Source organism: Populus nigra, chromosome 14 (genome assembly GCF_951802175.1).
Source record: "Populus nigra chromosome 14, ddPopNigr1.1, whole genome shotgun sequence".
Taxonomy (NCBI): domain Eukaryota; kingdom Viridiplantae; phylum Streptophyta; class Magnoliopsida; order Malpighiales; family Salicaceae; genus Populus; species Populus nigra.
In genome coordinates this window covers 13426999-13451676 of record NC_084865.1, presented here as the reverse complement: position 1 = coordinate 13451676, position 24678 = coordinate 13426999, and the positions used below count along the sequence as shown (strand labels likewise).

The window sequence follows — 24678 nt, the reverse complement described above, 5'->3', positions numbered from 1 at the left end:
GATCTAATTAATTGCATGATTATAACCTAAACAGTGGATGACTCTTGGAGCCTTTCTGCTGCTAGGCTTCGCAGGAGAAATATTTTGAAGGGCCAATTCTGGTCACAACTTTCATGACTTTGATGAACCAAAAACACTAGCTGGCAAGCCTTTAGCCCTCTTCAACCTCCCATCCAATATATAGACTTATGTTAACAGGCTCATCAAGTAACCTTCCATAATCGCTATGGTTTCTGCATCTGCTCAATGCTCTCAGCATGGCTTGATATGCTGATAGAAGTAATATGCTCAATGCCCAGAAAGATAACATGAACTTGGAGTACTGTACATATAGATGGAAGAAGGATGAAAATGAACCAGTCAGAAGCAATCAGCTACTAATTAAAGGTGTTTGGCAACGTGTTTAATTTGTTGCTTGATTAGCGACAAATGCTATGAACAATTGCTGATAAAGTTGATGTGGGTACGTAGATCATGTCCGTCCATATGGTGAGGTTTACATGAAATTAATGGATAAGATTTGCTAATGCATGCACGAGCGACTGTGCATGGCATTTTTAGTAAACTAGGTGGTCTTTTGTAAGTTCCGTGTATGGAAGGTTATAGATTGCAGATCGATCTGGCTTGTGAAGAAACGGCTCTCTGTCTTTCTAGGATTTTTTTAAGTGCAGGTCGTCTTCTTTCTAACCACCACCACGAAGAAAACTTCAAAGTTCATAGTTGAGATGGTGACCTCGTGCATGCAAAATAATCAATTGTTCTTTATAAGCAAAAGATTGTGTGGTTGGAGGTTTTGGAAATGTTGTTTTTTTAGAGAGATAGTACAGGTTCAAAAAGGAATACTGTCTTGTTTTTTTATATTTAAAATAAAATTATAAATTAGATAGTTGAATTTTTAACGGATTCTAGACTGCTCCACTAGGTCAAACATTGATACAATAATAAATAACGTGTTTGAGAGGGTATTAAATATTATTTATTTAAAAATAATATTTTTTTTATTTTTAATATTAATACATTAAAATAATTTAAAACTAAAAAAATTTCATAAAAACACAGCATGAATAAACACTAAGTACCTAAGTAAAAGGACATATAAGCAACAAGTCTGGATGGGCGAGTGGTCTGAGGCGCCGGGCTCGAGTTCTGGTCTTCGAGAGAGGGCGTGGATTTAAATCCCATTCTGACATTTTTGTATTACTCACATGACTACAAGCAGCTTTTCAGTGGTGAGAAATCGTATGAGCTCGGATGATTATAAAGCCAACTGCACCCACACTCACGCACAAGCTGTTTATCTAACCCCATTTTTTGTTGCCCATGGCGAGCAGTTCCCTGTAAAAGCTCTGCCCTTGTCTCGAGGGTAACTTCTGGACATCAAAAGATGCAACATATCAAGAATGATGGTGGGAGAAAGCAGAATTGATGTTAGCGTTATGGTACGTTTTTACCAATTCATCAATCATTACATGGAAGCAAACCTTCATCACTACTACACCCTTGCTGATCACTGAAATAGTTTTCCTCGAGATCCTCTTTTGCCATGCATGCCCCTGCTATCATTATGTTTCCCATCAAACTTGACATGGACACTCTCTTTTCAGTCATCGAACTATATGCTCTTATGTTCTTTTCTCAACTTTTATCCAATAATTAAGGTGGTTGCAGGAAATTAAACTCATTGAGAGTGATTGGGATGAACATCTTGAAGCCTTTTTTCCTAAACATTTAATTTTAATCAGTGAAGATTTTAAGAGATTGTAATTAGGTTCCGAACAGCTACCTGGTCTGGCCTGAAAACAACAATGATAAACCTCTCCCTCTGCTAATTTGTTCACCTCTGTGACTGTGGACATGTTACTATTAAATGGGGCCAAGCCTTCAAGGCTGTCTCCCTCGTATGCAATTAATCTTGTTACATCAACTGTGAATAAGTAATGGCACAGATATGATAAGCTCAGGCTACCGCTCTTCTGAGTTGGAACTTGTTCCAAGCCTCCTGAAAATAAACCAGAAATAAAATGATAAGAATACAGATATTAGCAAGAATCTCCATGGTCAAAGACTTTGCTGCCTCGGCCTGATGGCAGAACAAAACTATGGTTTGAATGGAATGCATACTGTATCTTTGACTCGTGAAAAAAGCTATCGACAGGTTTTTCAGCACTACAGGCTACAGAACACTGATGACCATTTAGTGAGTGTTGAAAGCAGCCTCAGCAGATGGGGATGAGTGAAGCAGAGTAATTCTAACCTAACGAGGAGTAAGTAAGAGTCTAGGCATAGAAAGCCTACACAGGGGTTCACATGAGAGATCTTTCTAGAAAAAGTAAAAAGTCAAAAGCTGCTTATCATATAATGATAATCAAATTCATTTTCTCTTGGGTCTTTATATACTAGTCAGTCAATTTCCGGAGAATTGTTATTTTAACATCGTATTTATATATTAAATTAATTAATCATTATTTGTTCTTTGTATCTTGTTAGATTTATTAATTCTGCAAATTCAATAAAATATTAAGAATTTGATTCTTATTAATCTTGAATTAATTATGTTATTTTGAATCTTCTGAGATTCATCGTTTTTGCAATTCAGATGGAGGGACTTCATTCTCAACAGTAGGGAAAAAAAAGAAATAGAAAATCCTTGCTCTCTCTACCTCTTTCTTATTTGCTCTTATGCTCTCCTTCTTCTAGCTTTAGGTTTCATTATGAGAAAATTTGGGCAATCCAATTCGTTGTCTTTATTCCAATCATACATGCATGGATCACAGGAGAGGAAATGGTATGGCAGTGAGTTTGATCCCTTCTCATTCATAATTTTCTTGAAGAAATTGCCTATTGTTGGCCAGTGGTTGTTGCTATAATTCCTTGTATTTGTTGTTCTGAGGTATTAGTCAAGTTTTTATCAGCAGGAGATTACATTATAAAACTACACCGCCCTCAGGTTTAATTTAACCTATTTGAAAAACGAGCTTCACCTGCCAAGAAGTTAAAGAAAGACTTTCGTGACTGTTTCTTGGGCACAATCGGTTGATTTTTTCCTTTCAGGTGATCCCAATTCCTCGATTAAAAGTTGAATATACATTTCGTTTTTTTTATTTCGAATTGATTTGCCAAACCCTCGAGCTGTTTTTCTTAGTGTGATGGATTCGAGCCTGTGGAGCTGCAGAAAAGAAATTTGTTGTGACTGTTCAATTCCTGGTGTGAGTAGCATGCATTCCTAAGACCTGGCAAGAAGTACTTGGTGAGTCTCGATGTAAAAAAGCATTTAGTGGTTTGCCGGCTGAAAGGAACTGACCATCAGAAAAAGCTACCTCTAATCACCGTACAAGGCTGATTTGTCCATTGTTTAATGGAATTGTTCCGCCTTGAGGCTGCAGCATCTTCCTTTTCTCACGACTTCTTTTAGAGGATGGAAAAGGCCTTAATGCAAATGGAAAACAAAGCACAAGAAGACTTTAAAGAAAGACAAAATGTTGCCGAAAAGAGTTATATTACCTCTAATTCGTATTTTATTTTTGAATATGTTTATCTAATCATATCTTATCTTATTTTCTCTTGTCTTTTTTTCAAGAAGCTTAAAACTCTTTAAATAAATAAAAATCAACCTTTATGGGATAGAAAAATAACACCAAGTCAAATAGAAAAGATTATATAAAATCCAAAATTAAACCAAAAATTTAAAACTAAAAAGAAAAAATAATGAAATTGAACCAGACTATATCTTTCAAAACTAATTCAAGGGCCTTCCAGACCTCGGTTGATTATAGTCAACGGATTCTTTTATAGAAAACTATGTCTATAAAATCATCCAGTAAAATCAAGTTTAATTCCATGGTTAGATCTCAAGTTATGGGGGCTCTTCTTATCAGATTATTTGTGTTGGAGCATGCCTTCTTTTGAGTCCAACTATGTCCCATCAGTTTATAAACGAGTATATTAAGCTTTTTGCATGATTTGTTAGTGAGAAATCTACAATTGACTTTTCCACATGATCTGCCGGCGGCGGATTCATAACTGATTGTTCAGAACTATCAATTCTTCCAACCCGCATACTACAAGCCTCCCATCTATTCTTGATTCCATGATTAGAATTTATCTCCCTCACTTGTTATGCATGGCTTGTCAGTTGTCACAAGACCGATGATCCCGAGCTGTTTTGATGGTTACATTTACAGTACTGTACATACACAAATTATGCACAGCACTGCAGCTAGCTTTTTTCAATATCTCCAGATTAACGGATAAGACAACTGAGCATCAAATCCTCATTCCATTGAAATCGTAGCTCCATAGATTCTTCTTTGATTTGAAGTTTGTTAGTCTAGATGTCCTGTTTATCGTGAAGGAATAAGAAGAACAAAAATACAAGGCCCTAGCACAATAACATAATTCATATAGCAGGTTGTAGTCGATAGTTTGAAGCTATACTCATAATTGATTCTCAACTCGCTTGCCAGAGACGAGAACGATTGGACCGCTAAAACAATATAGTAGATTCAATGAACACAAAGCAAGAACTTTCAATATTTCAATTCTAATTCTGTGAAATTAAATGGATCGTACAAAAAGTGAAAAGATTTGTCATATTTGGCATTGCCAAATTTCAGTTTGTCAAAAGCATTGTTTGCTTAGAATAATACACACTTCTTTGAGCTAAATAAAAGAAAGCTGATCGAACAGCACTGCCTTTTCTTGCTTCAATGTTGATGAATCTATGGCCATGCATATATATATTTGACAGATCAGAGCCATATCCCTCCTTCCTTCACATACTGCAAGTACCTAGCAAATTCTGGCCTAGCCGTAGGTTTCTTCTTTCTACGATTATTGAAGAGACTAAACAGTGGATGACTCTTGCTAACCTTTCTGCTGCTAGGCTTCGCCGGAAAAATATTTTGAAGGGCCAGTTCTGGTCCCAACTTTCGTGACTTTGATGAGCCAAAAACACTAGCTGGTACGCTTTTAGCCCTCTTCAACTTCCCATCCAATAGACTTCTGTTAACAGGCTCGTCAACTAACCTTTCATAACCCCCATGGTTCCTGCATGTGCTCAATGCTCTCAACATGGCTTGATGCTAATAAAAGTAATATGCTCAATGCTCTGGAAGATAACATGAACTTGGACTGTGTGTGTATATATGGAAGAATCGGTGTGGTTGGTGAGCACTTCTTTGTAGACGAAAATGAACAAGTCAAAAGCAATGACCTACTGATTAATTTAAGATATTTGGCCACGTGTTTGTTGCTTGATTAGTGAGAAATGCTATGAACAGTTGCTGATAAAGTTGTGGGAGGATCCTGTCCGTCCATATGGTGAGGTTTACACGAAATGAATAGACAGGATTTGCTGATGCATGCATGAGCGACCGTGCGTAGCATTTTTTAAACCAGTTGGTCTTTGTTTGGTGAGCTCTTTGTTCTTTTGTATGTTTTTGGTGTGTGAAAGGTTATCTCGCAGCTCTGACCAGTCAAGAAACGGCTGCTTGGCTCTGTCTTTCTGGACTTTTTCAAGTGCAACTCTCCATTCCAACCACAAGCAAGAAGAAAATTTCAAAGCTCACAGGTGAGATAGTGACCTCGTGCATCAAAAAATTCAACTCTTCTTTATGAGCAATAGATTATGTGGGTGGCGCATTTGGAAACGTTGTCAGTGATATTGGTGTTTTTAGCTCCAACATGCATGTAAGATGTGCGGTGTTCCAGGAAGGTTCGTAGAAAGCTCTCTAACAAGGAGGCGTCGAGGCCAATTGCAAGAAAAACCTTGTAAAAGAGCGTCGATGGACAAAGCAACCCAGACAGGGACAATGCAGAGTTTAAAAGGACAGCGGCAAGTTGCGGAAACTGGAAACAAAAGACAGTAATGATGAGCTAAACTAATTAAACAGATCCCAAAACTGGCGAAACAGTAGCATACTCAGAATCTTCTGAAGCATCTTTGAACCCTTGCGTCTTCTCTGCAAATCCTGAATGAAATTCTTCAAAAGAGAATCCATTTCTCCTCCTGCGGAGTTGCAGGCATTTTTCAGTGACACAAAACAATTTTCCTTTTTTCTTGTTAGTTTTCGTTTCTTTTTCTGGTTTTTCATCTCCGATAGAAAATATTAGAAAACATGTTCATTTCTTCAAATCTCAGGAAATCTTTCTAACACAATGTATTCATGTCATATTGTTTTCCATTTGGAGAAAAATGGCGAAATAGAAATCGTGTTTAAATTCAACATTTTTTCTATGATATTCTTTACATTTTGATATTTTTTTTCATTATTTTTAGAGGAGAGATATAAGATAAATATAATAAATGAAATTTTTTTCAGATTTTATTTTTATTTTTAACATTAACACATTAAAATCATAAAAATATACTATAAAAATCAATTCACTACTTTTTCAAGTCAAACACTTTTAAAATGCAATTTTAAACATAAAAACAGTCTCCAGGGTGAAATTTTTTGGAAAACAGATGTTTTCCAACTTCAGGCATTATAGTGGAAAAACCGAAATGTTTTTTCCTTTTTCTAACTTGTAAAAATAAATCATTTGAACACAAATTTCTTTTTCCATTTTTCGTTATCTATTTTTCTTGAAAATATGGAGTATTACTCCATTACTGAACACACCGATAAATTCTGTCATTCACGGCTTTCTGAACTAAGTACACAAATGAGTACCAAGCAATACACATAACCCTGGATTTATTTTTTTTCCCAGCAGAAACTCTTTACCCAATAGAACTTATCACCTTAGCTACCACCTTGCTTGTTAATGCCACGCAGCTTTATTGCAGAACATGTAAAGAATAGATCACCTCTGACCTCATTTTAGATTTCACATCATACAAGAAGTCTTAAACACCCTGCCCATCTTAACTTGCTTGCATTATTCTCCTTATTTCATATCCAAATTATAATTATTTCTTACATCATTTCGAACCAGACACCAAGACAATTAGGATTTTGAAATATTTGACGGAAAAGTCAAGTATTTCCTCTCAAGGCCAAATTTTTATCATTTTGCCGACCACTTATTAACAAACTTGGTACCCGGTCTCGTTAAAAGTTGTTAACACCTTCTCCTTTCATATAGTCAAATTAGAACAGTGTCAGTAGGAGCAAAAACAACCAACCTCGTTGCTAGGAATCTCTGTTTATGGAAAATGGATGACGAATGAGATCTGTGATATATTTGCCTTCAGAATGGTTCACAAGAAGCAAGAATTTGATAGGCCCCAATAAACTGTAATTAGCCCTGAGAGGAATTCGGCTCTACTTTGTGGATTCTAGTTAGCCAGGTGCTGAATAAGTCTGGAGACTACTTGTTTCAAAAATACTGTTTTGGAAATGAGAAACTAATTTTCCGAACCTGCACCGTTATCTCAAAACTCCAAAAACGAGACCAGTCAAGTAATTAACCAGATGCATCTGATCACTTCTATGAATTGCTTTAATGGAAATCTTCCACGTGGAAATAGAATAATGGAAAGGCCAGACCTGAGAGTGGTGCACTTTCTGAGTCTTCTTGATGAATAACAGTCTGCTCTTTGATCAAAATCAAGAAGTTCAAACCACCCCTTTTCTGCTCTAATTTGTAGTTAAGTGGCAATTTCATGCAACATCTAACCAGCTACTACCTAATACTTTAGTCAGTCCTCTCTTCCTCATATTGTTTCTCAAGCTCTCCACAACATCCCACCTATCAATGGATGCATAGAACTTTGAAACCAGCACGTGAATGCCATCATTATTTGGTTCTAATTCCAAGAGATGCTTTGCAGCAAACTCACCCCTGGATACATCCAGGTTAAGACAACAAGCATTCACTAGTGCTGCCCACACTGCAGCTGTAGGCCCTATACCATTTTTAACCATATCATGAAAAAGGCACCATGCATCTTCTATTTGGCCAGCACGGCCTAAGATATCTATGACGCAGGAATAATGCTCCTGACTTGGATCCAGACCATATTTCTCCCTTGCAGAATTAAAAAGTTCTTGGCCTTCTTTGACTAGTCCTGAATGCCCACAAGCTGATAGAACAGCAAGAAGTGTCAAAGAATTTGGCAAGACTCTACTTCCTTCTTGCCCCATCTCTTTAAACAGCTTGAGTGCTTCATCCCCATGACCATGCCTTCCATATGCATCTATCATGCTAGTCCAAGAAACAACAGTTTTATGACAGATCCCGTCAAATATTGATCTGGATTTCAAAATTCTCCCACATTTTGCATACATATCTAATAACACATTGCACACTTGAGTATTTGCAATAAATCCAAATCGCAGTGCCACGCAATGAATCTGCATCCCAATCCACAAATCTGAATTATCAGAGCAAGCAGCAAGAGCAGTAGTAAGTGCAACCGCATTTGGTCTCATAGTACTCATCACTAAAAACGCCTCCTCGTATCTCCTATGCTTGACACACCCAGCAATCAAAGAATTGCGCAAAACCTCATCTTTCCTGCAACTCAAACAAGAAAAAACTTTCATAGCTTCGCTAATATACCCCACATTAGAGTAAAAATCAATAAGAGCAGTGCCTAAAACCACCAAATCTCGACCCATCACAATGACCAAGCCATGAACTTGCTTACCTTGTCGAAAAGCCTTAATAAAGGCACAAGCCTTAAGCACAGAACACAGTGTAAACTCAGTTATCTCCACACTCTCCCTCCTCATTGCTCTAAAAACACCAAGCGCTTCCTTAGCAAGACCATGCCTTAAAAAACTCGAAACCAAAGCATTCCAAGTCACAACGTCCCGGAATTCCATTTCTTCAAAGACCTTAACTGACTCACCCAAGCACCCATATTTTGAATACATATCCATTACTGCAGTTTTTGCTATAGTTCCCAAATCCGTGCCTGTCTTAATCATTAAAGCATGGACTTGTCTGCCACACTTCGTGTCAGGCAAAGCCGAGCATGCACGGAGAACCGGCGTAAAGGTGTAAGCATCAAGGTCAGGAAATGCAGAATGAATGCGAGAGAAGAGATCCCATGTGGCAAGAAAGTTTCCATCGCGAGAATAGGAGGCGAGTTGAGAGTTGAGGGAGTAGAGGTCTCTGTGAGGCAATTCATCGAACAGGTTGCCGGTATGAACATAACGGTTCTGAAGGTAGATGGTTGCGGTTGCTTTCGAATAACCGTGAATGGATGTTCTGGCGGAGAAGTCAGGGTAACAAAAGAAACGGTAACAAATGGACAGCGAATGGGGTTTAGGAGTCATCAAATATGAAGAGGGAGTGATTATTTCTTTATTAACAAATGAGGGGAAGAAATGGCTTATGAAAGTGGACGGCGCCTATTAAATCAAAATTGTTTTGGAAAAAAAAAGAAAAAAAAGGGGTTAATTGGGTAAAATTCGATCAATTTCACACTAATTTAAGCTAAATTTAATAACTATAATCATGGTTGATAAGATTAAACAACTCCAAAACTAAAATTCACATAAACCAGCACTAAAATCTAAAATTGTGAGGATGAATGGATGATAAGGATTTGAACATGGGATGCCTCCATGTTAATAAGTTGAATAATAAATAATAGTTATGGAATAAATATCCATGTAGATAACTGAAAAATGATGAATAAAATATGAATATATAATTTTTTAAATTAATAGGGGTAATAGATAAGATAAGATAAGATATATATATATATATATATATATATATATATAACTGAGAATATCCCTGAATTAAGTTTTAATTTGACAGGGAAGGGCTGGAGGCTAATTATCAAAGTGAAAATACTCGGTAATGTTGTTAAAATCATGAATGAACTTGTAAAATCTAATAGTTTTATGAGTTAATATAAATTTATCGTATAAAATCGATTTAAAAAATAAAAAACGGAGACAAAATCCGACTAAAATCATCTTGACGTCCTCTCCACCAGCCACCGTGAGATCCAAACAACTTCAGCCCTCTACTGTAGATATGGGTACTAATTAACTGTTCTAGATAGAAGCTAGGAGGATTTCCCCCCTCTGTTTTGGGGTCATTGGGGAGTTTGAGGAAGGAACAAGGATGTCAATATAAGCACCTGCACCTGCACCTGGCCTTCCTTGGATCCATAAGCAGCTACTGAGACCGAGAAAGTTCTATTCTCATCCCTGTCAAAGATAGAGTCTGTTTGCTTGCTTAAAGGGGGTGGCTGGTTCTTGTTAGGTGGAAATCAATCGTCAAGTTTTACTATTTCTTATTGTATTCTGCAAATTAGCTCCCTTTTGATTCTTCCTCAATTCAAGAACAAGACTTGAAGTGCCACAGATATTGCATTGACAAAAAGAAAATGTGCTTGTTCTTGTCTCTCTCTCACACACTTTCTTTATTGGGTGTGGGGAGGAAAAATGAGGGAATTTACTTGTGCCATCTTTTATTTGCACTGTTATGCCATACATCCATGAATTTAACTCCCAGTTTATTGCTAATTGCTTTGGTTCAGCTGATGCCTTTTACTTTAATTCCTTTATTCCAGGACATGATTCTTAATGGCTTGAATTGGCAGCAGTCATTTGCTGCTGCAAGATTTTATTGATCAAGATTAATTTTGCTTCTGTTTTGTCAGTAAAGTACCGTTGAATATCAACACAAGGCCAGCTCAAATTCTCCATTTTTGTTCTGCAGATGCTTGTAACATCAAGTAATTTAGAGCAGACAATGATTCAATAAAGAATTCTCAAAAAGCAATTATGTAATCTAAGGTACTTGAACCATATATAAGAAAACATTTCTTATAATTTTACGATCTGTTTTTACTCTCCAGGTTTACATTACCATTTCTGCGTTTTTGACAACTTCACAGTTCACTCCCAGGTTCTTAACGCGGGATATGCAGGTTCCATGATGAAAATAAAGTCTAATTAATACAAGGATTAAATAGAACCACAGAGAAGCATCACGTCAGGATGGCCGAGTGGTCTAAGGCGCCAGACTCAAGTTCTGGTCTTCGAGAGAGGGCGTGGGTTCAAATCCCACTTCTGACATTTTTCTACTTTCATATTATTATTCAGTAGTGAGAAATTGTATGAGCTCAGCTCAGTGATCAGTTCCGTGGAAAAATAGTGTTTTTAAACTTTTTCAACGTAACTCACCGATCTAGGATTTATCCTTTGCTGAGTTTATGTCAACTGACTAAAAATTTATCGAATTAATCAAATACTCGGTAAAAACTAACTAAGACTTGTTTTTTTTTTACAAAATAAAACATAATTTTAATTTTTTTAAAAAAAAATCTTAAAATATTATGAATTAATCTGAGTTTATCTATCTAATTTATTTATTTATTTATAATTTGGTGATGAGGTTGGATCTATACTTAAAAAGAAAGTCACTAACTTCTTGACCCTCGTATTAGTATGTGTTTAGTTTAAAGATATAGTTGGTTTTTTTAAAAAATATTGATAATATAAACCACACCTCAAAAAAATAAAAAATATTTTTTTTTTATATGAATTCTTCAAAAATAAATCATCACATCTCCAAGCCCAACATAGAAAAAGCAGAAATGCAGTTAGTGTTATGATGCGATTTTACCAACTCTTGTTAAAGGCCCGATTCATTAATAATTACATGGAAGCAACCTTGATCACTACTGCACGTTTGCTGATCACTGAAATTGTTTTCCTCAAGATCCTCAGTTGCCATGCATGCCACTATCATCATGTTTTCCATCAAACATAACATGCTTGCTCTCTTTTTAGTCATCGACGCCTGATCTTATGCTCCTTTTCTCAACTTTTATCCAATTACTATTAAAGTGGTTGCAGGAAATGAAATTCATTTAGAGTGATCGAGATGAGCATCTTGAAGCCTTTTTTTCGTAAACATTTTAATCAGAGAAGAATATAAGAGATTGTAATTAGGATCCGACCAACTACCTGGTCTGGCCCGAAAATAACAACGATAAACCTCTCCCTCTGCTAATTTGTTCACTTCTGTGACTGGACATGTTAATATTAAATAGGGCCAAGCCTTCAAGGCTGTCTCCTTCGTATGCAATCTTGTTGCATGGAAACTTGATTGGATTGCAGGTTTGAAATACAAATTGGCCACTTTGCATTGAATTATATTTGTTTCTTACCTATTTCCCTTTGAGCATAAATTACATTCTCAAACTGCAAATAGATAATGAAGTGTCTGATGGACTCAACGATATTTACCTACAAGACGAATGTATTTACAGAATGAGCTGTCAATTGCGAACAAGTAAATGGCACAGATATGATAAGCTCAGGCTACCGCTCTTCTGAGTTGAACTTGTTCCAAGCCTCCTGAAAATAAACCAGCAATAAAATGATAAGAATACAGATATTAGCGAGAATCTCCATGGTCAGACTTTGCTGCCTCGGCCTGATGGCAGAACAAAACTATGGTTTGGATGGAATACATACTGTAACTTTGACTCGTGAAAAATAGAAAAGCTATCGAGAGGTTTTTAAGCACTACAGAAAACTGAACACTGATGACCATTTAGTGAGAGAGCTGAATGCAGCCCCAACAGATGGGGATGAGTGAAGCACAGTAATTCTAACCTAATGAGAAGAGTCTAGGCATAGAACTAGAGATCTTTCCGTGAAGGTTTTTCCATATGTGTACCAAAGGCTATTTTCCAACAATAAAAATACAAGAGATGTTGTCTGAAAAATGATTTTGTGATCTTGTCAAGCATATTTTCTAGTTTCAATAATCACTGAAGTTGTTGGAAGTAACGTGCAAAACAGTACCTTCAGAAGATCAAAGACCTTCTCACATATGTACTTCTGCTGAATACTTGCACCCCGTTGTTGTAATTTGTCAGGATGAACACAAAGCGTGGCTTTCCTGTAAGCTTTCTTTACAGCTGCTGAAGTTATTACTTCAGTCAATGGAATTGGCTGCCAGCCGCTGTCAGACCCAAGGATCTGCCACAAAAAAATATTTCAAGTAACATTGTACAGGCCAGATTGAATGAAAACTGAAGAAAGGAGGCCAGAAATCTAAACATCAAGAAAACCTAAAAAAGGAAATGAAGTGAACTAGCTGGTGGAGAGTTTTAAACAAGAGAAACTCCACCCAGACACCTTAACAACACAAAAGAGATGCACCTTCTCGTAGTAATTTGGCTATATAAAATATTCATTCAAGTTTTATCTTTATATATTATCCAAAAAAGGGTGTAGCAGCAAAAACTTAAATTAATTACAGTTTATAAGCATTAAAGGAAACCAGAAGACTTCATCATTCCTAAAATGATGCAAACAGAATACAACATACGTATTGTAAAGTTGACAGCAATGCACGCAAGTTTCCTTCTTTCCCGCTGGACCACCTCTTGACATCAGCATCCAGAGTTTCTGCTAATCTCTGCAAGAAAAATTAGATTGGAATTATATGTGAGATATGCAGAGCAAGTTCGAAAGTTCAAAACATTCTTCGTGAAAAATCATTACATTTCTCTCTGCTTGTTCTCTCTGAGCAAGAAGATCCCGCATATTTTTCTCCGCTAGAGCTTTTGCCTGCCATAAAGCCAAAACATTACAGACGAACTCCTTTGATGTAAGCAATTGATTGCTATATACTCTGTAGGAAGAAATTCATACCGCACGTTCAGCTGTTCGCCTATGCCTTTCTAACCTTGCTTTACACCTTTGAGGTGACTCACCTTCCACCCCTTCAGATCTCTCCATATAGTAGGAACCTTTTTGTACAGGGATACATGGTTCAGAAGCAATAAAGGATAAAACAAATGTGTGCAAAGGTGTGTAAGAAGTTTTGTATAAAATTCCAGTTTAAACAGTGTACATACCATTATATACTGAGGGTGAAGAACTAGGTCCCATTCCACCATTCCTGGAAGAAGCAGAGAATTTATCTGAGACAGATCTTTCTACTCGTTCTCTTGCCTCAAAAGCAGTCCTTTCAGACATTACTTTTCCAAAAGCACGCTCGCGTGCCTCTGCAGCAGCTCTCTCTACTGCAGCACGTTCCCTGAGCCTGGCCTCTAAAGATCTGTTATCGGTTAATGACTTCTCCCTAGCCTCTGCACAGGCCTTCTCTAGCCTTTCACGGGCCTCAGTTATTGCTCTTTCCACAGCAGCCCGTTCTGCCCTATCACGAGCTTCGAAATGTACCCTTTCACGAGCATCAAGCGCTGCTCTGTCAACAGCCATTCTGTCCTTTTCTCTTTCTTTTTCCCTCTCCCTCTCTTCTTCTAGCTTTCTAAGACGTTCCATTTCCAGCTCCTTTTCTCTTCTCATCCTCTCAACTTCTTTTTCCTCTGATGATAGGGTCTTATTGAGATTCTTCACTTTTCTTTCACTTGTATTAAGCTGCTGAGTTGATCCCGGGGTACTTCCTTTTGCTTCTAAATTAGCTGGCTGAGCAGCTTCTATTTTCCTTCCAGTCTCAACTGATTTTTTCACTGCTCCAGTTGACATGAAATTTTCCTTTCTGTCTTCATGATTCATAGCAACTGCCTGGGAGATATTCTTTCTTCTGTCGGTCCTGTCCTGACCAAATTCCTTCCCTTGATTTGCGATATCAGATTCTACTTGCGAGGCTTTCTTAGTTTTCTCTATGCTCTTTCGTCCAGTGCCATTTCCAGCTTCCCCTGCTTTCCTCGTCCTTTCATCACCATAAACTGACACAGCATCATCTTCCACTACATTATTTTCATGTTCTAAGTTGCCTTGAGCCAAACCAGACACTTTTGTTTTTCCACCAGCCTGTGTGCTCACGGTTTCAACTGCTTCTTCCTTGTCACTGATTTTCAGCTCTGGAGGTACCTTGCCAATTTCTTCATGAGCAATCTCCTCAGTCACTTCTTGTTTTCCATTCTTCCCCTCATGTTTGCCAGCTAATCTAGTTGATCCAAGGTTCCTATTGACTTCCGTCTTACATGCCTGCTTCACTACCCTGCAGTTCTCACCCATCTCATTTAGTATCCCTGGTTTATCATTCTCAGAGCCATCCTTCAGCTTCACCTCAGTGTTTTCCAAGTTGCAGGTCTCTTTGGATGCATCCCCCATTTCTTCTGATGTGCATGTTCCTAGTTCACTTACTTCTCCCTCTGGAGTCTCTCTTAACTTGCCACTTTCATCTTGCTCATTTGTCTCTTCTAGTTGCTTTTCAGTTGTTTCCTGTTCTAGAGTGTCTCCAATCCCTTCATTTTCAAAAACCTCTTTACATTTCTTCTCATTTCCTTCTTTTTCATTAGCCTCTCTCTGTTTTTTCTTATTTTCATGCTCAATAGCTTCTTTTAATCTTTTCTCATTCTCTTCTCTTTGACGAGCTTCTTTTAATCTTTTCTCTTTCTCTTCTCTTTGATGAGCTTCTCTCAGCCTCCCCTCATTCTCTCGTATTCTCCTCTCATTCTCTTCCTTCTCAAGAGCTTTGTTTAATCTCTTCTCATTTTCTTCTCTTTCACGAATCCTTCTTTGTCTCCTCTCATTCTCCTCTCTATCAGCAGCCTCTCTTAGTCTCCTCTCATACTCTTCCTTCTCATGAATCTCTTTCAGTCTCCTCTCATTCTCCTCCTTCACCAAAGCCTCTTTCAATCTCCTCTCATTTTCTTCCTGCTCAAGAGCTGCTCTTAATCTCTTCTCCTCTTCTTGTGTTTCATAAGCCTCTCTCTGCTTCTTCTCAGTTTCTTCCCTCACACGAGCCTCCTTTATCCTCTTCTCCTTTTCTTTCTGCTCCAATTCCTTCTTCAGCCTTCTCTCATTTTCCAATTGTTCAAGAGCTGCTTTAAGCTTCTTTTCATTTTCTTCCTTCTCAAAAGTGCTCCTTTGTCTCCTTTCACCACCTTCCTTTTTACGAATGAATATTTTCTCATTCTCCACACTTCTAACAGCCTCTTTCAGCCAAGGCTCTTTCTCCTTGTCCTCTGCAGTCTGCTTAGCTTCATGTTTACTTTGTGCTCGTGGAACCTCTCCCATGAGCTCATGTTTTTGTGACCCGTCAGCTCTAGTTCGTCTCTTATCAGTTTCCAAAGACTGCTTGTCCATTCTAAGTTTCTCCTCATCCTCCACTCTAAGAAACTCTTGAGCTACTTGTACCTTCTTCTCAAGCCCTTTCTCTCTGTGTGCCACTTTAGCAGCTTCTGATCTCCCATTGCTCCCCCCCAGGTCACGAGCTGGTTTTGATACTTTAGTGTTCTTGGCATATTCCTCCAGTTCATGATCTGCTGTAACTGCTTGTACTTTCTTGCCATTTTCTAGCTGCTGCTGCGATGCTTCCATGGCCACCTTTTTCACCTTCTGCCTTTGTTCATGGATATTTGTGTTCTGCAGAAAAATGTTATCATTATTTGACAAGTCAATGACTTTTCTGGGTACATTTGTTCTCACCAGTTCAAAAAATTGAGTAGCTTCTTTCCATTCACTAGCTTCATCAATTTTATCGGATCCTTGAGATGACAAGGATTCCCTTCCAAGCTTCTCATCAGAAGACATTTTTGCTGCGTTTTGATGCCTTTTCCCTTCTAAAGAATCTGGAATTTTAACCTTTTGCCTGTCATCCATTCCGTTCTCTTCACTTTCACAAGTGCCTTGCACCCCTTCATATTTTGTACTACCAGACACATCAACAATCTTAACCACCCTACCTTCTCTATCCTTTCTGTCATTTTTTGAACCCAATTTTGTATGGTTTTGAAAACCACCCCTCTTCCTGTCCATCAAATCTTTTGCACTTTTCAGCTTGACTTGAGCTTTCTCCATAGCTTCTTTTATAGCAGCAGCAGAGGCAGCAGCAGAGGAACTTGCATCTACCTCTACATCAAAGTAAGGTGGAGAACTGTCACCAGCACTCCCTGAGGAAGCAGCGCTTTGACAGTTTGAAGTTGATTTACAAGAATCTCTCTTTTTGACATCTAATGCAGGCGGTGGTCTAGAAGGTGGTGGCAATTGAGAGGGGTGAGTTTTAAGGCTGACATGAGAAATAGTTACAAACGTCTCATTAGGAAGAGAGCCATTGCGGACATATTCCTTATGAGGTCTAACTTCATTTCCAAAAACTAGATCATCAGCGCTACCATTAGCCGGATGTGACATGGTCTTCCTAAGCTTCTTTGCCCCCAACATTTCCCCAGTGAAATCAATATTGAGATGGCCATCATCACTCACCTGCAGAGGTGGGTGCTCGTCATCTGACTTTGGCAAAGACATGGTTTTATCAACCATAAAAGCATATCCAGGAACATCAAGTGGCTGAGTCACATATGTAATTCCATTTGGCATATCTTTGTTGCTGCTTTGAGTAGCTTTATGATATGATATGTTAAATTCCATGATCCCATCAATGGACTCGTGAGAGTCACCATTCGACAAGCATTGGTTCTTTGTATAATTATCTGAGTCTTCTGATAGATATTCAGGGTCTTCTGGTGTCCTATGAATGAGTAAAAAGAAAAACCAAATTCTACTATCAGATTTTATCTTGCTGGGGGATATACCAAATAAGATGCCATCACTTTTTACTCGATGGAAACAAACATACAGAACCCACAAAACAATTCAAGAAATCAAATAAAATAAACAGCCAGCAACCACATCAGCTTGCAACCAAAGCATCAAGATTTTCATGACTAACTAATCATTTTCAAAATAAACACAACTCCTAATTTTCAAAGGGCACAATCTCCTTGAAGAAGCTTCTAGCTATGCTTGCATACACTAAAAGTAATGCTCAATTCCATGGGAAAAAAAAACCTCGTATTTTTCAGAAAATAACACAAATTTCTCCTCAGAGCATCTGATCATCCAGCCTTGAACTTCACAAAGCACCAACATATGCATGATCACACCACGATCCATGATCACTGAAGCTAAAATTTCAAAATTAAACCTCATATAGTTTACCTCATGCTAACTTCCCATATACCGTAATCTCCAATATTACATTTTAAATCGGCACAGGCACGCGCACGCGCACGCGCGCGCACAATATATATATATATATATATATATATATATATATATATATATATATATATATATATATCAACTTAGCTTTGAAAAGGCTGAAAAATACTAAAAAAAAACAGAATTTACACTAGGAATAAGACACCTAAAAACAAAGAAAAACAATGACATTATTTTTACATGAAAACAAAAACCCCAGAAAAACTTTAAAAAGCTAACTTTAAGAGCACAAAATAACCATACCAAGCTTCATCAGAGGAAAAGTCGCGGCCGTCAGATTGCTTCATCATCAACTCCTCGAAGGAAGCAGCAAAGTCAGAGCCATTAAACCCACCAAAAACCTCATTATAATCAAACCCAGAACAGCTTCTAACATCAAAGAAAACATCTTCGGCTGCTTCATTATCCACCAATGGGAGATCAAGCACTGGAATCGAAGAGGAAGCTCCACGTGGCGCGTGAAAGCCACCGAATATCTCGCTGTAGTCTTCCACTCGAGGAGACAGGGTAGGGGCTCCTCCAAAACGAGTAGGGCCGCCAAATACGTCGTCGTAGACAGTTTTGCTGGGGTTCGTGAAGAGTTTCTTCGAGAGCATGTTTGGGTGCTGAGAATGTGGGAGGTTTTCCATGAAAGTGAAGGGAGGAGAGAGATTGTTTTAGGGTTTTTGAAGAGTGTTTATGGGGTTTGCTTTTTATTGTTTTTTTTTTTTTTTTGTTCTGTTGCAGTTTCTTGCTCTTTTCTGTGCATAGCATACTGTCAGAGCAGCAAAGCTGACAGAGGAAAGTGAAATCAAAATGAAAAATAACATCGAGAATAGAAAAGCTAGTTTTGAAATTACCAAATTGGACACCGGACATTATTCTGTAATAAAGTTAAGGAAGGATAGGGTACTAGTATCTTCTTCCTCCTATCGTTATCACGCCTAGTTTAAGGCCTGACCTGTGATTCTTTCTATGATACGTGTCATGAGTTTATTAGATAAAATCCTAAATTATTAACTTTGACCTAATAAGATTTTAAATTTTTAGAAAATATCATTCTAATTTAATTACCAAAATGTTCTCAAGACTAGGTACGCATGAATATCAGCTATTGAAATCATTAAACCTGGTAAGGTAAAGTTTTGGGTTATATGGATTTAAATTAATCCAAGTCCATAAAAATAAGTTTTATTAATTAAAAAATAACTAAAACAATGTTATTTTATATTTTAAAATAAATTAAATCAGATTTTAATTAATCATAACTAAATTGCTAGTTGACACTTTATATAATTCAAGTTTAACCATATTAATTCTTATATAATATTTTTAAAACCCAACTCGAGACGGCTGAGTTAAAATCTAGCTAACCAATCCAAGTTTAAAAACACGGTGAAATACTACTATATTGTTTATATATATGACAAATAGATTGTTGGTGGTAACATGTGAATCAATAAAAATTTATTTAAGAAAAATATATATATTTAGTTTGTTTTATGTTTTAAAAGTATATTTTTTTTAAAAATATTTTTATATTTTTTTATCATTTTGATGTGCTGATATAAAAAATAATTAAAAATATATATTATTCAAATGTATTTTAAAATAAAAAATATTTTGAAAATCAATCATTACAACACTTTTAAAAACCTTACGGTAATGCATTGGTATCAGGAAAATCCGGATGCATTCTAATCAATTTTCTGGGCTTGGCTTGATCAATGGTTTTGGAGAAATTGTTTTTCATAAATGTTTGACATATAATTCAAAGATTAATTTAATTACACTGTATAAAATGATGGGGGAGTATGCTAAGTAATAAGACAAAAAGGAAAAGAAAAAAGAAAAAAGAAAAAGAAAAGGAGTAGTGTATTTTCTCGTCACTACAAGGCAAGCAATGTCGAATCCGTGCCATATCCTGCAGAATCTGGTGTGTGTTCACTTGACATGGATTGCTACGACCAATTCGCATGTTATATCCGTGTCCGATGGGATCACAGTATCGTTTGTACAGGTGAGTGAGTTTCACTTGCTTGTAACTGCGGTAATTTTAGCTTTTTGTTACGTGTGAAATTTGATTGGACCATGCATACATACGTGTATATATAAATACATACATGCATGCATGCATGCATGCATGCATGTATATACGTGAGATTGGATGGTCTTAATCATTAAAGCGATGGGGAGGCAATAGAATCAAGAGGATGAGTGGTTGTTGAATCAAAATGCATGATTTTTCTTTGCAGGCAATTATTAAATTAGCCCTCCCTACCTTGAGAAAAAAGTCTTATAATTAGTTTTAAAGTATTGAATCGCAATCCACAAGCATGTGATAGATGGTGTATTTTTCTGACATCGAGGGCCATCTTGGAATATTTTTTTGTCTTGTTGATTCATAATTGAGATGATAAATTCATAAATACCTTTTTATTTTCTTTTTCACATTTACTTTAATTAAAATCCGATATGAAAAGGACAGGGAGAAAAAAAATCCCATCTAGCACGTCACCAGCATTTTCAAGTGATGTATAAATAGCAGTTGTGGTGTTTTCACTGGATATTATCTTCACTGTTCATCCCTTTTATTTTATGGTGGATGGGGTGTGTAAAATTTTGTATTTTTCAATTTAGTCCTCATATGATTTTTTAAGCGATTTAATCTTAATTAAAAAATATTTGATTTTAAATTTTTACGAAAGGATAAGGTTAGAAGAGGGGGGATTAAAATGAAAAATACGGTACACATGAGTGGCAAGATATAAGTTTTGAAAAAGATACATTTTAGTCCTCCAACTTAAACAATCACGCAAATTATTCAATTTCAATCCCTTAACATTTTTCCAATTTTATTTTGATATAAAAGTTTGTTTTGTTATTTTTTTATTTCCTGATTGAGAGAGGAGAGAGAGATCGCTGAATTCCATGAACTATATTTTTGAAAATAAAAAAAATTATTTTCAGAAGATATTTATAATAAATATAGGCTTGCATGTCATTCTTGTTTTCCTTTTATTTTATTCAATCAATTTAATATATTTGTCTATTTCTATTATCGTTTAATTAAATAAAAAAATATTTTAACGAACAAAAATTTGCAACACATAATCGGGTAAATGTTCTATCTTACGATATTAAATATCTTGATCTACATCTATCTATTTCTTAGTTTTTCAAGTTTTATTTTTATATGTCATTAATGATCTTTTATTTATTTATTATCACACATAGTTCTTTGTTTTATTTGATTACATGTGTGTATAAATTTTTTAATTTGCACTTAAATTTTTTGAATTACAAAAATACATTAAAAAAAACCTATATATATAATTTTTTTTATAAAAAATAAAAATATTTAACCCGCCGTCTACCACAGGTAACATGACAAGGATTAAACAAAATGATGTCTCTATCCCTCCATCTCTATCTTGATGTTTGAAGGGTTTGATTATTTTGCTCAACAAACACACTATGAGGTTGTTAGGAGGAGCAAGAAAGATTAGGTGATTGCATTAAAAATTCAAGAAACTATAATAATGGGCTAGACAGTCCATGTTCACAACGTGCACTGGCTCTCAATACCATGCATGCCATGCCTTCTCTGTGCATTTCCTGAGAAGGTTTTGATGGCGACACTTGATTATACCGTCCTGGAAATCCCTAACTGTCCCCAGTGGTGGCGAACTACGGTGGCCACAGCCGCCCACCATCTTATTACCACACATAGTGCTATGATTTGGACAAAAATTAATACACGCCATGGCCATGGCCATGGCCCTGCCCTGAATAAAAACAATATTTTGAGTTCAGGTTCTGGTCGACCCGCTATAATGGCGAACAAAAAAGATATACCCGAAACCTTGTTCTCGCATGTGCTTATGTTTTTCAGACAATAACTGTGGCACAAGTGCAAGGAGGATATATGCCATGGAGTTATCAATGTCATGCAAGCTGTTCATGATGTTACTTATGATCAAAATCTGGTTCCTAAACAACCAACTTTTTATGAAGACAATAATGGTTGTTTTTTAATTACTTATAAATATATTGAATGTCTGTTTGGATGTGTGGTTGTGGTTGTTTTTAAAATGTTTTTTGTGCTGAAATGCATCAAAATGATATTTTTTTTATTTTAAAAAAATTATTTTTAAAATCAGCGCATCAAAACAATTTAAAATATAAAAAAATTAAATTTTAATAAAAAAAATTAAAATTTTTATGAAACATGGTCCAAACAGTATCCACTATACGTGGAGATGTGACGCGACATGCTTTATCAGGGATCGATTCACAGATTATTCTAAATTCCTGATAAAGAAACGTCCTAGTATGAACTCTTGATAAAGAATGTCAAGGTGAAATAATGATAATCTCTTTATTTTTTATTCTCGATAAATAAAGTGTTCTTTTGTTTTAAAATATATTAAAGTAATTTTGTTTTATTAATCAATATTTTAAACCGCGTTCCCTACAAGCTAATTAATTGCTACACTGCTGCTATCGTTAATCATCACTGATTAAGCATTTAAGGTCCAAAAGGTACAGTTCCAGTTTTAATTAAAAAAACGCGACCATAATGGCGAAGAACGACAACGTCTAGCTGGCCTCCGTCTTTTTGCAAGCACCAGACCTCGAAGACAACTAGAACAGCACACAGAGTGCATTTATTCAAGCTTGACCTGCGCTTTCCGAGAGATCAAAGTAAGATAAAGGATTATATAATATGATTGAATATTAAAAAACTTGTCTGCAAAACAGATCCATGAATCAGGAAATCATGCTTGCCTTGTTTTGGAAGGTTTACTGCGAATAATCTTGTCCTTCTTGGATACCCTTTTCCCTCTCACGCACAGACAAGATAATAAAAAGGATAAAATCAAGTTCCTGGAATCAGAATGTAATTTTGGCCTAACAATGTCAGCATCTTCTCTTTAGTTTATTACTCCGGCAGCTGTCCCCAATCTAGCCCACAGCGGGCGTTTCTTTTTGGAGTAGAGAACCTCAGAGCCATGTTCTGGCCAGAGAAACTACGTAATGATAAACAAATTAGTAAAAGCTACCTTAAATTCCAGTGTGAACTCGTATATAAACACAAGGAAATCCTTAAAAGTAAAGAGAGATTCAAGATGCGTTCTCTTTTCAGGTGGTCCAGCTTTTTTAGTCTCTTGGTTCTGGTGGTATCCGGTGACCAATCACAGGCCACAACACCATAGCCTTGCTAGCTGCTGCATGTACATCATGGTAATATTTGATTACTATCTCACTACAGTACCGTATCAGACAGAGTATAGTAACTTTTGTTTCCAGATATTTTTAAAAAATATATTTATTTTAAAAAGATATAATATTAGTGTTTTTATTATTTTTATTTATTGATATTAAAAATAAAAAATAATTATTATTTTAAAATATTTTTAAACAAAAAATACTTTTAAAAAATATTATATACCACAAGGGGGGCGGGGAATTTTGAGTGTTAAATGGAGAAAAGCAAAGAAAAGAAGAAAAAATAAAAGTGAATAATTGAAATCATAGATGGGGCCCATTCTAATAAGAGCCTGAAACCAATTACCAATGCCAGAAGAAGAGCAGAGAGGGGAGCCATTCTGGGCCCCAAGTGTTCGCCACTTTATCAAAAAAGTCATCATTCCTGGACATAATTTTTCATAATCAATATGTTTGTTGAATAATTAAATACATTTTCTCTGGGTATGATAATGAATGCATACCCTTACTGTATTAGTAAAGCTAGCTAGGTCTTCAAGGTTTGAAAATCTTCATAAAATGGGTTACTAAAGGACGTGATTCACACTTCTGCAGGATTTTGATCTTATATTATAGTATTAATATGATATAATATGATGATTCTTGCTCTGTACAATGTGCTAATGGTCAGCATGCTTAGTGGGGGGCACAACACAGCATGTACTTGGACATTGAGGCTGATTTAATCATAAAAAACACCAGACTTGTATTATATTAGCACCACAGTGTCGTGGAATTTAGTAAAGAATTGGGTGGCCATGAACAAGTGGGTGTACGTTCATGTACAACTGGGCCTGCAATTTTGTGAGCGGGAGAGCATATTCAGGCTGGATGTTTCAAACCTGTGGGCACCGAGTTTCTAGTGTGTTTGAAAACGTGGTTTGTATTGTGTTTTTAAAAATTTTAATTTTTTTTATTTAAAATTAAATTTATTTTATATTTTAAAATTATTTTAATGTGTTGATATTAAAAATTATTTTTAAAAAATAAAAAAACTTTATTTTTATGAATTTCTAAGCGAAAAAACACTTTGAACCGCCACTACTACCACAATCCCAAACATGCTCGTGTTTGAAACCAAACCCCGACAACAACCATGGTTATAAAACCGGCTCGGCCCGTCACTCAATTTAAGGCTCGAGTCATATGTTGGATGAGTTAAATCGAGTTAACCAAAATTAATTTTAAAAGGATGTTGTTTCAATATCTATAAAAAAAAATTAAAACAATACCGTTTTTTTTTAAAATATTTTTTTAAATTAAACCGGGTTTTAACTGAATCAATCAGGCCGCGTGACTTACCATATCAATCAGGTTTGATTGGTTCAACAAAACTTAGTTCGAGTTGGGTGGATTTGCAGGCTGTGCCGGTTTTAATAACAATATTCCAATTTGCAGGGGTAACTATTGACTTGCTTTTAGTTTTTTCATTTTTTGAACTGGCTAAGGTGAGCCAATCGTGATCCAATATCTAAGACACTAGCCCAACTGCGTTTGTGAGCTGAACCTGGGGTGACCC

General features: G+C 36.3%; 3 protein-coding genes and 1 non-coding gene across 5 annotated transcripts; 1 reads left to right on the top strand and 3 right to left on the bottom strand.

The window, feature by feature from the left end:
- Positions 1–4506: 4506 nt before the first annotated feature.
- LOC133673018 (uncharacterized) lies at positions 4507–5775 on the bottom strand. The gene has a single exon (XM_062093611.1). It carries the CDS (start codon positions 5070–5072, stop codon positions 4749–4751), a length of 324 nt encoding a protein of 107 aa, XP_061949595.1. The 5' UTR covers positions 5073–5775; the 3' UTR covers positions 4507–4748.
- A 767-nt stretch (positions 5776–6542) lies between these two features.
- Positions 6543–9625, bottom strand: LOC133672950 (pentatricopeptide repeat-containing protein At5g66500, mitochondrial). Its single transcript, XM_062093523.1, has one exon. It carries the CDS (start codon positions 9228–9230, stop codon positions 7608–7610), a length of 1623 nt encoding a protein of 540 aa, XP_061949507.1. The 5' UTR covers positions 9231–9625; the 3' UTR covers positions 6543–7607.
- A 1282-nt stretch (positions 9626–10907) lies between these two features.
- Positions 10908–10991, top strand: TRNAL-CAA (transfer RNA leucine (anticodon CAA)). Its single transcript has one exon. It is a non-coding gene; the product is annotated as a tRNA-Leu (tRNA).
- A 1048-nt stretch (positions 10992–12039) lies between these two features.
- Positions 12040–18692, bottom strand: LOC133673474 (auxilin-like protein 1). Of its 2 annotated transcripts, XM_062094312.1 has the most exons (8): positions 18153–18692; positions 16335–17376; positions 13793–16271; positions 13587–13684; positions 13437–13502; positions 13261–13350; positions 12732–12908; positions 12040–12278 (listed from the first exon to the last, which is right to left on the bottom strand). In XM_062094312.1, exons 1-8 carry the CDS (start codon positions 18536–18538, stop codon positions 12243–12245), a joined length of 4374 nt encoding a protein of 1457 aa, XP_061950296.1. In that variant the 5' UTR covers positions 18539–18692; the 3' UTR covers positions 12040–12242. The 2 variants fall into 2 exon arrangements, with proteins under 2 accessions (XP_061950296.1, XP_061950295.1); XM_062094311.1 differs by having other exon boundaries at positions 13793–17376; positions 18153–18691.
- Positions 18693–24678: the final 5986 nt, after the last annotated feature.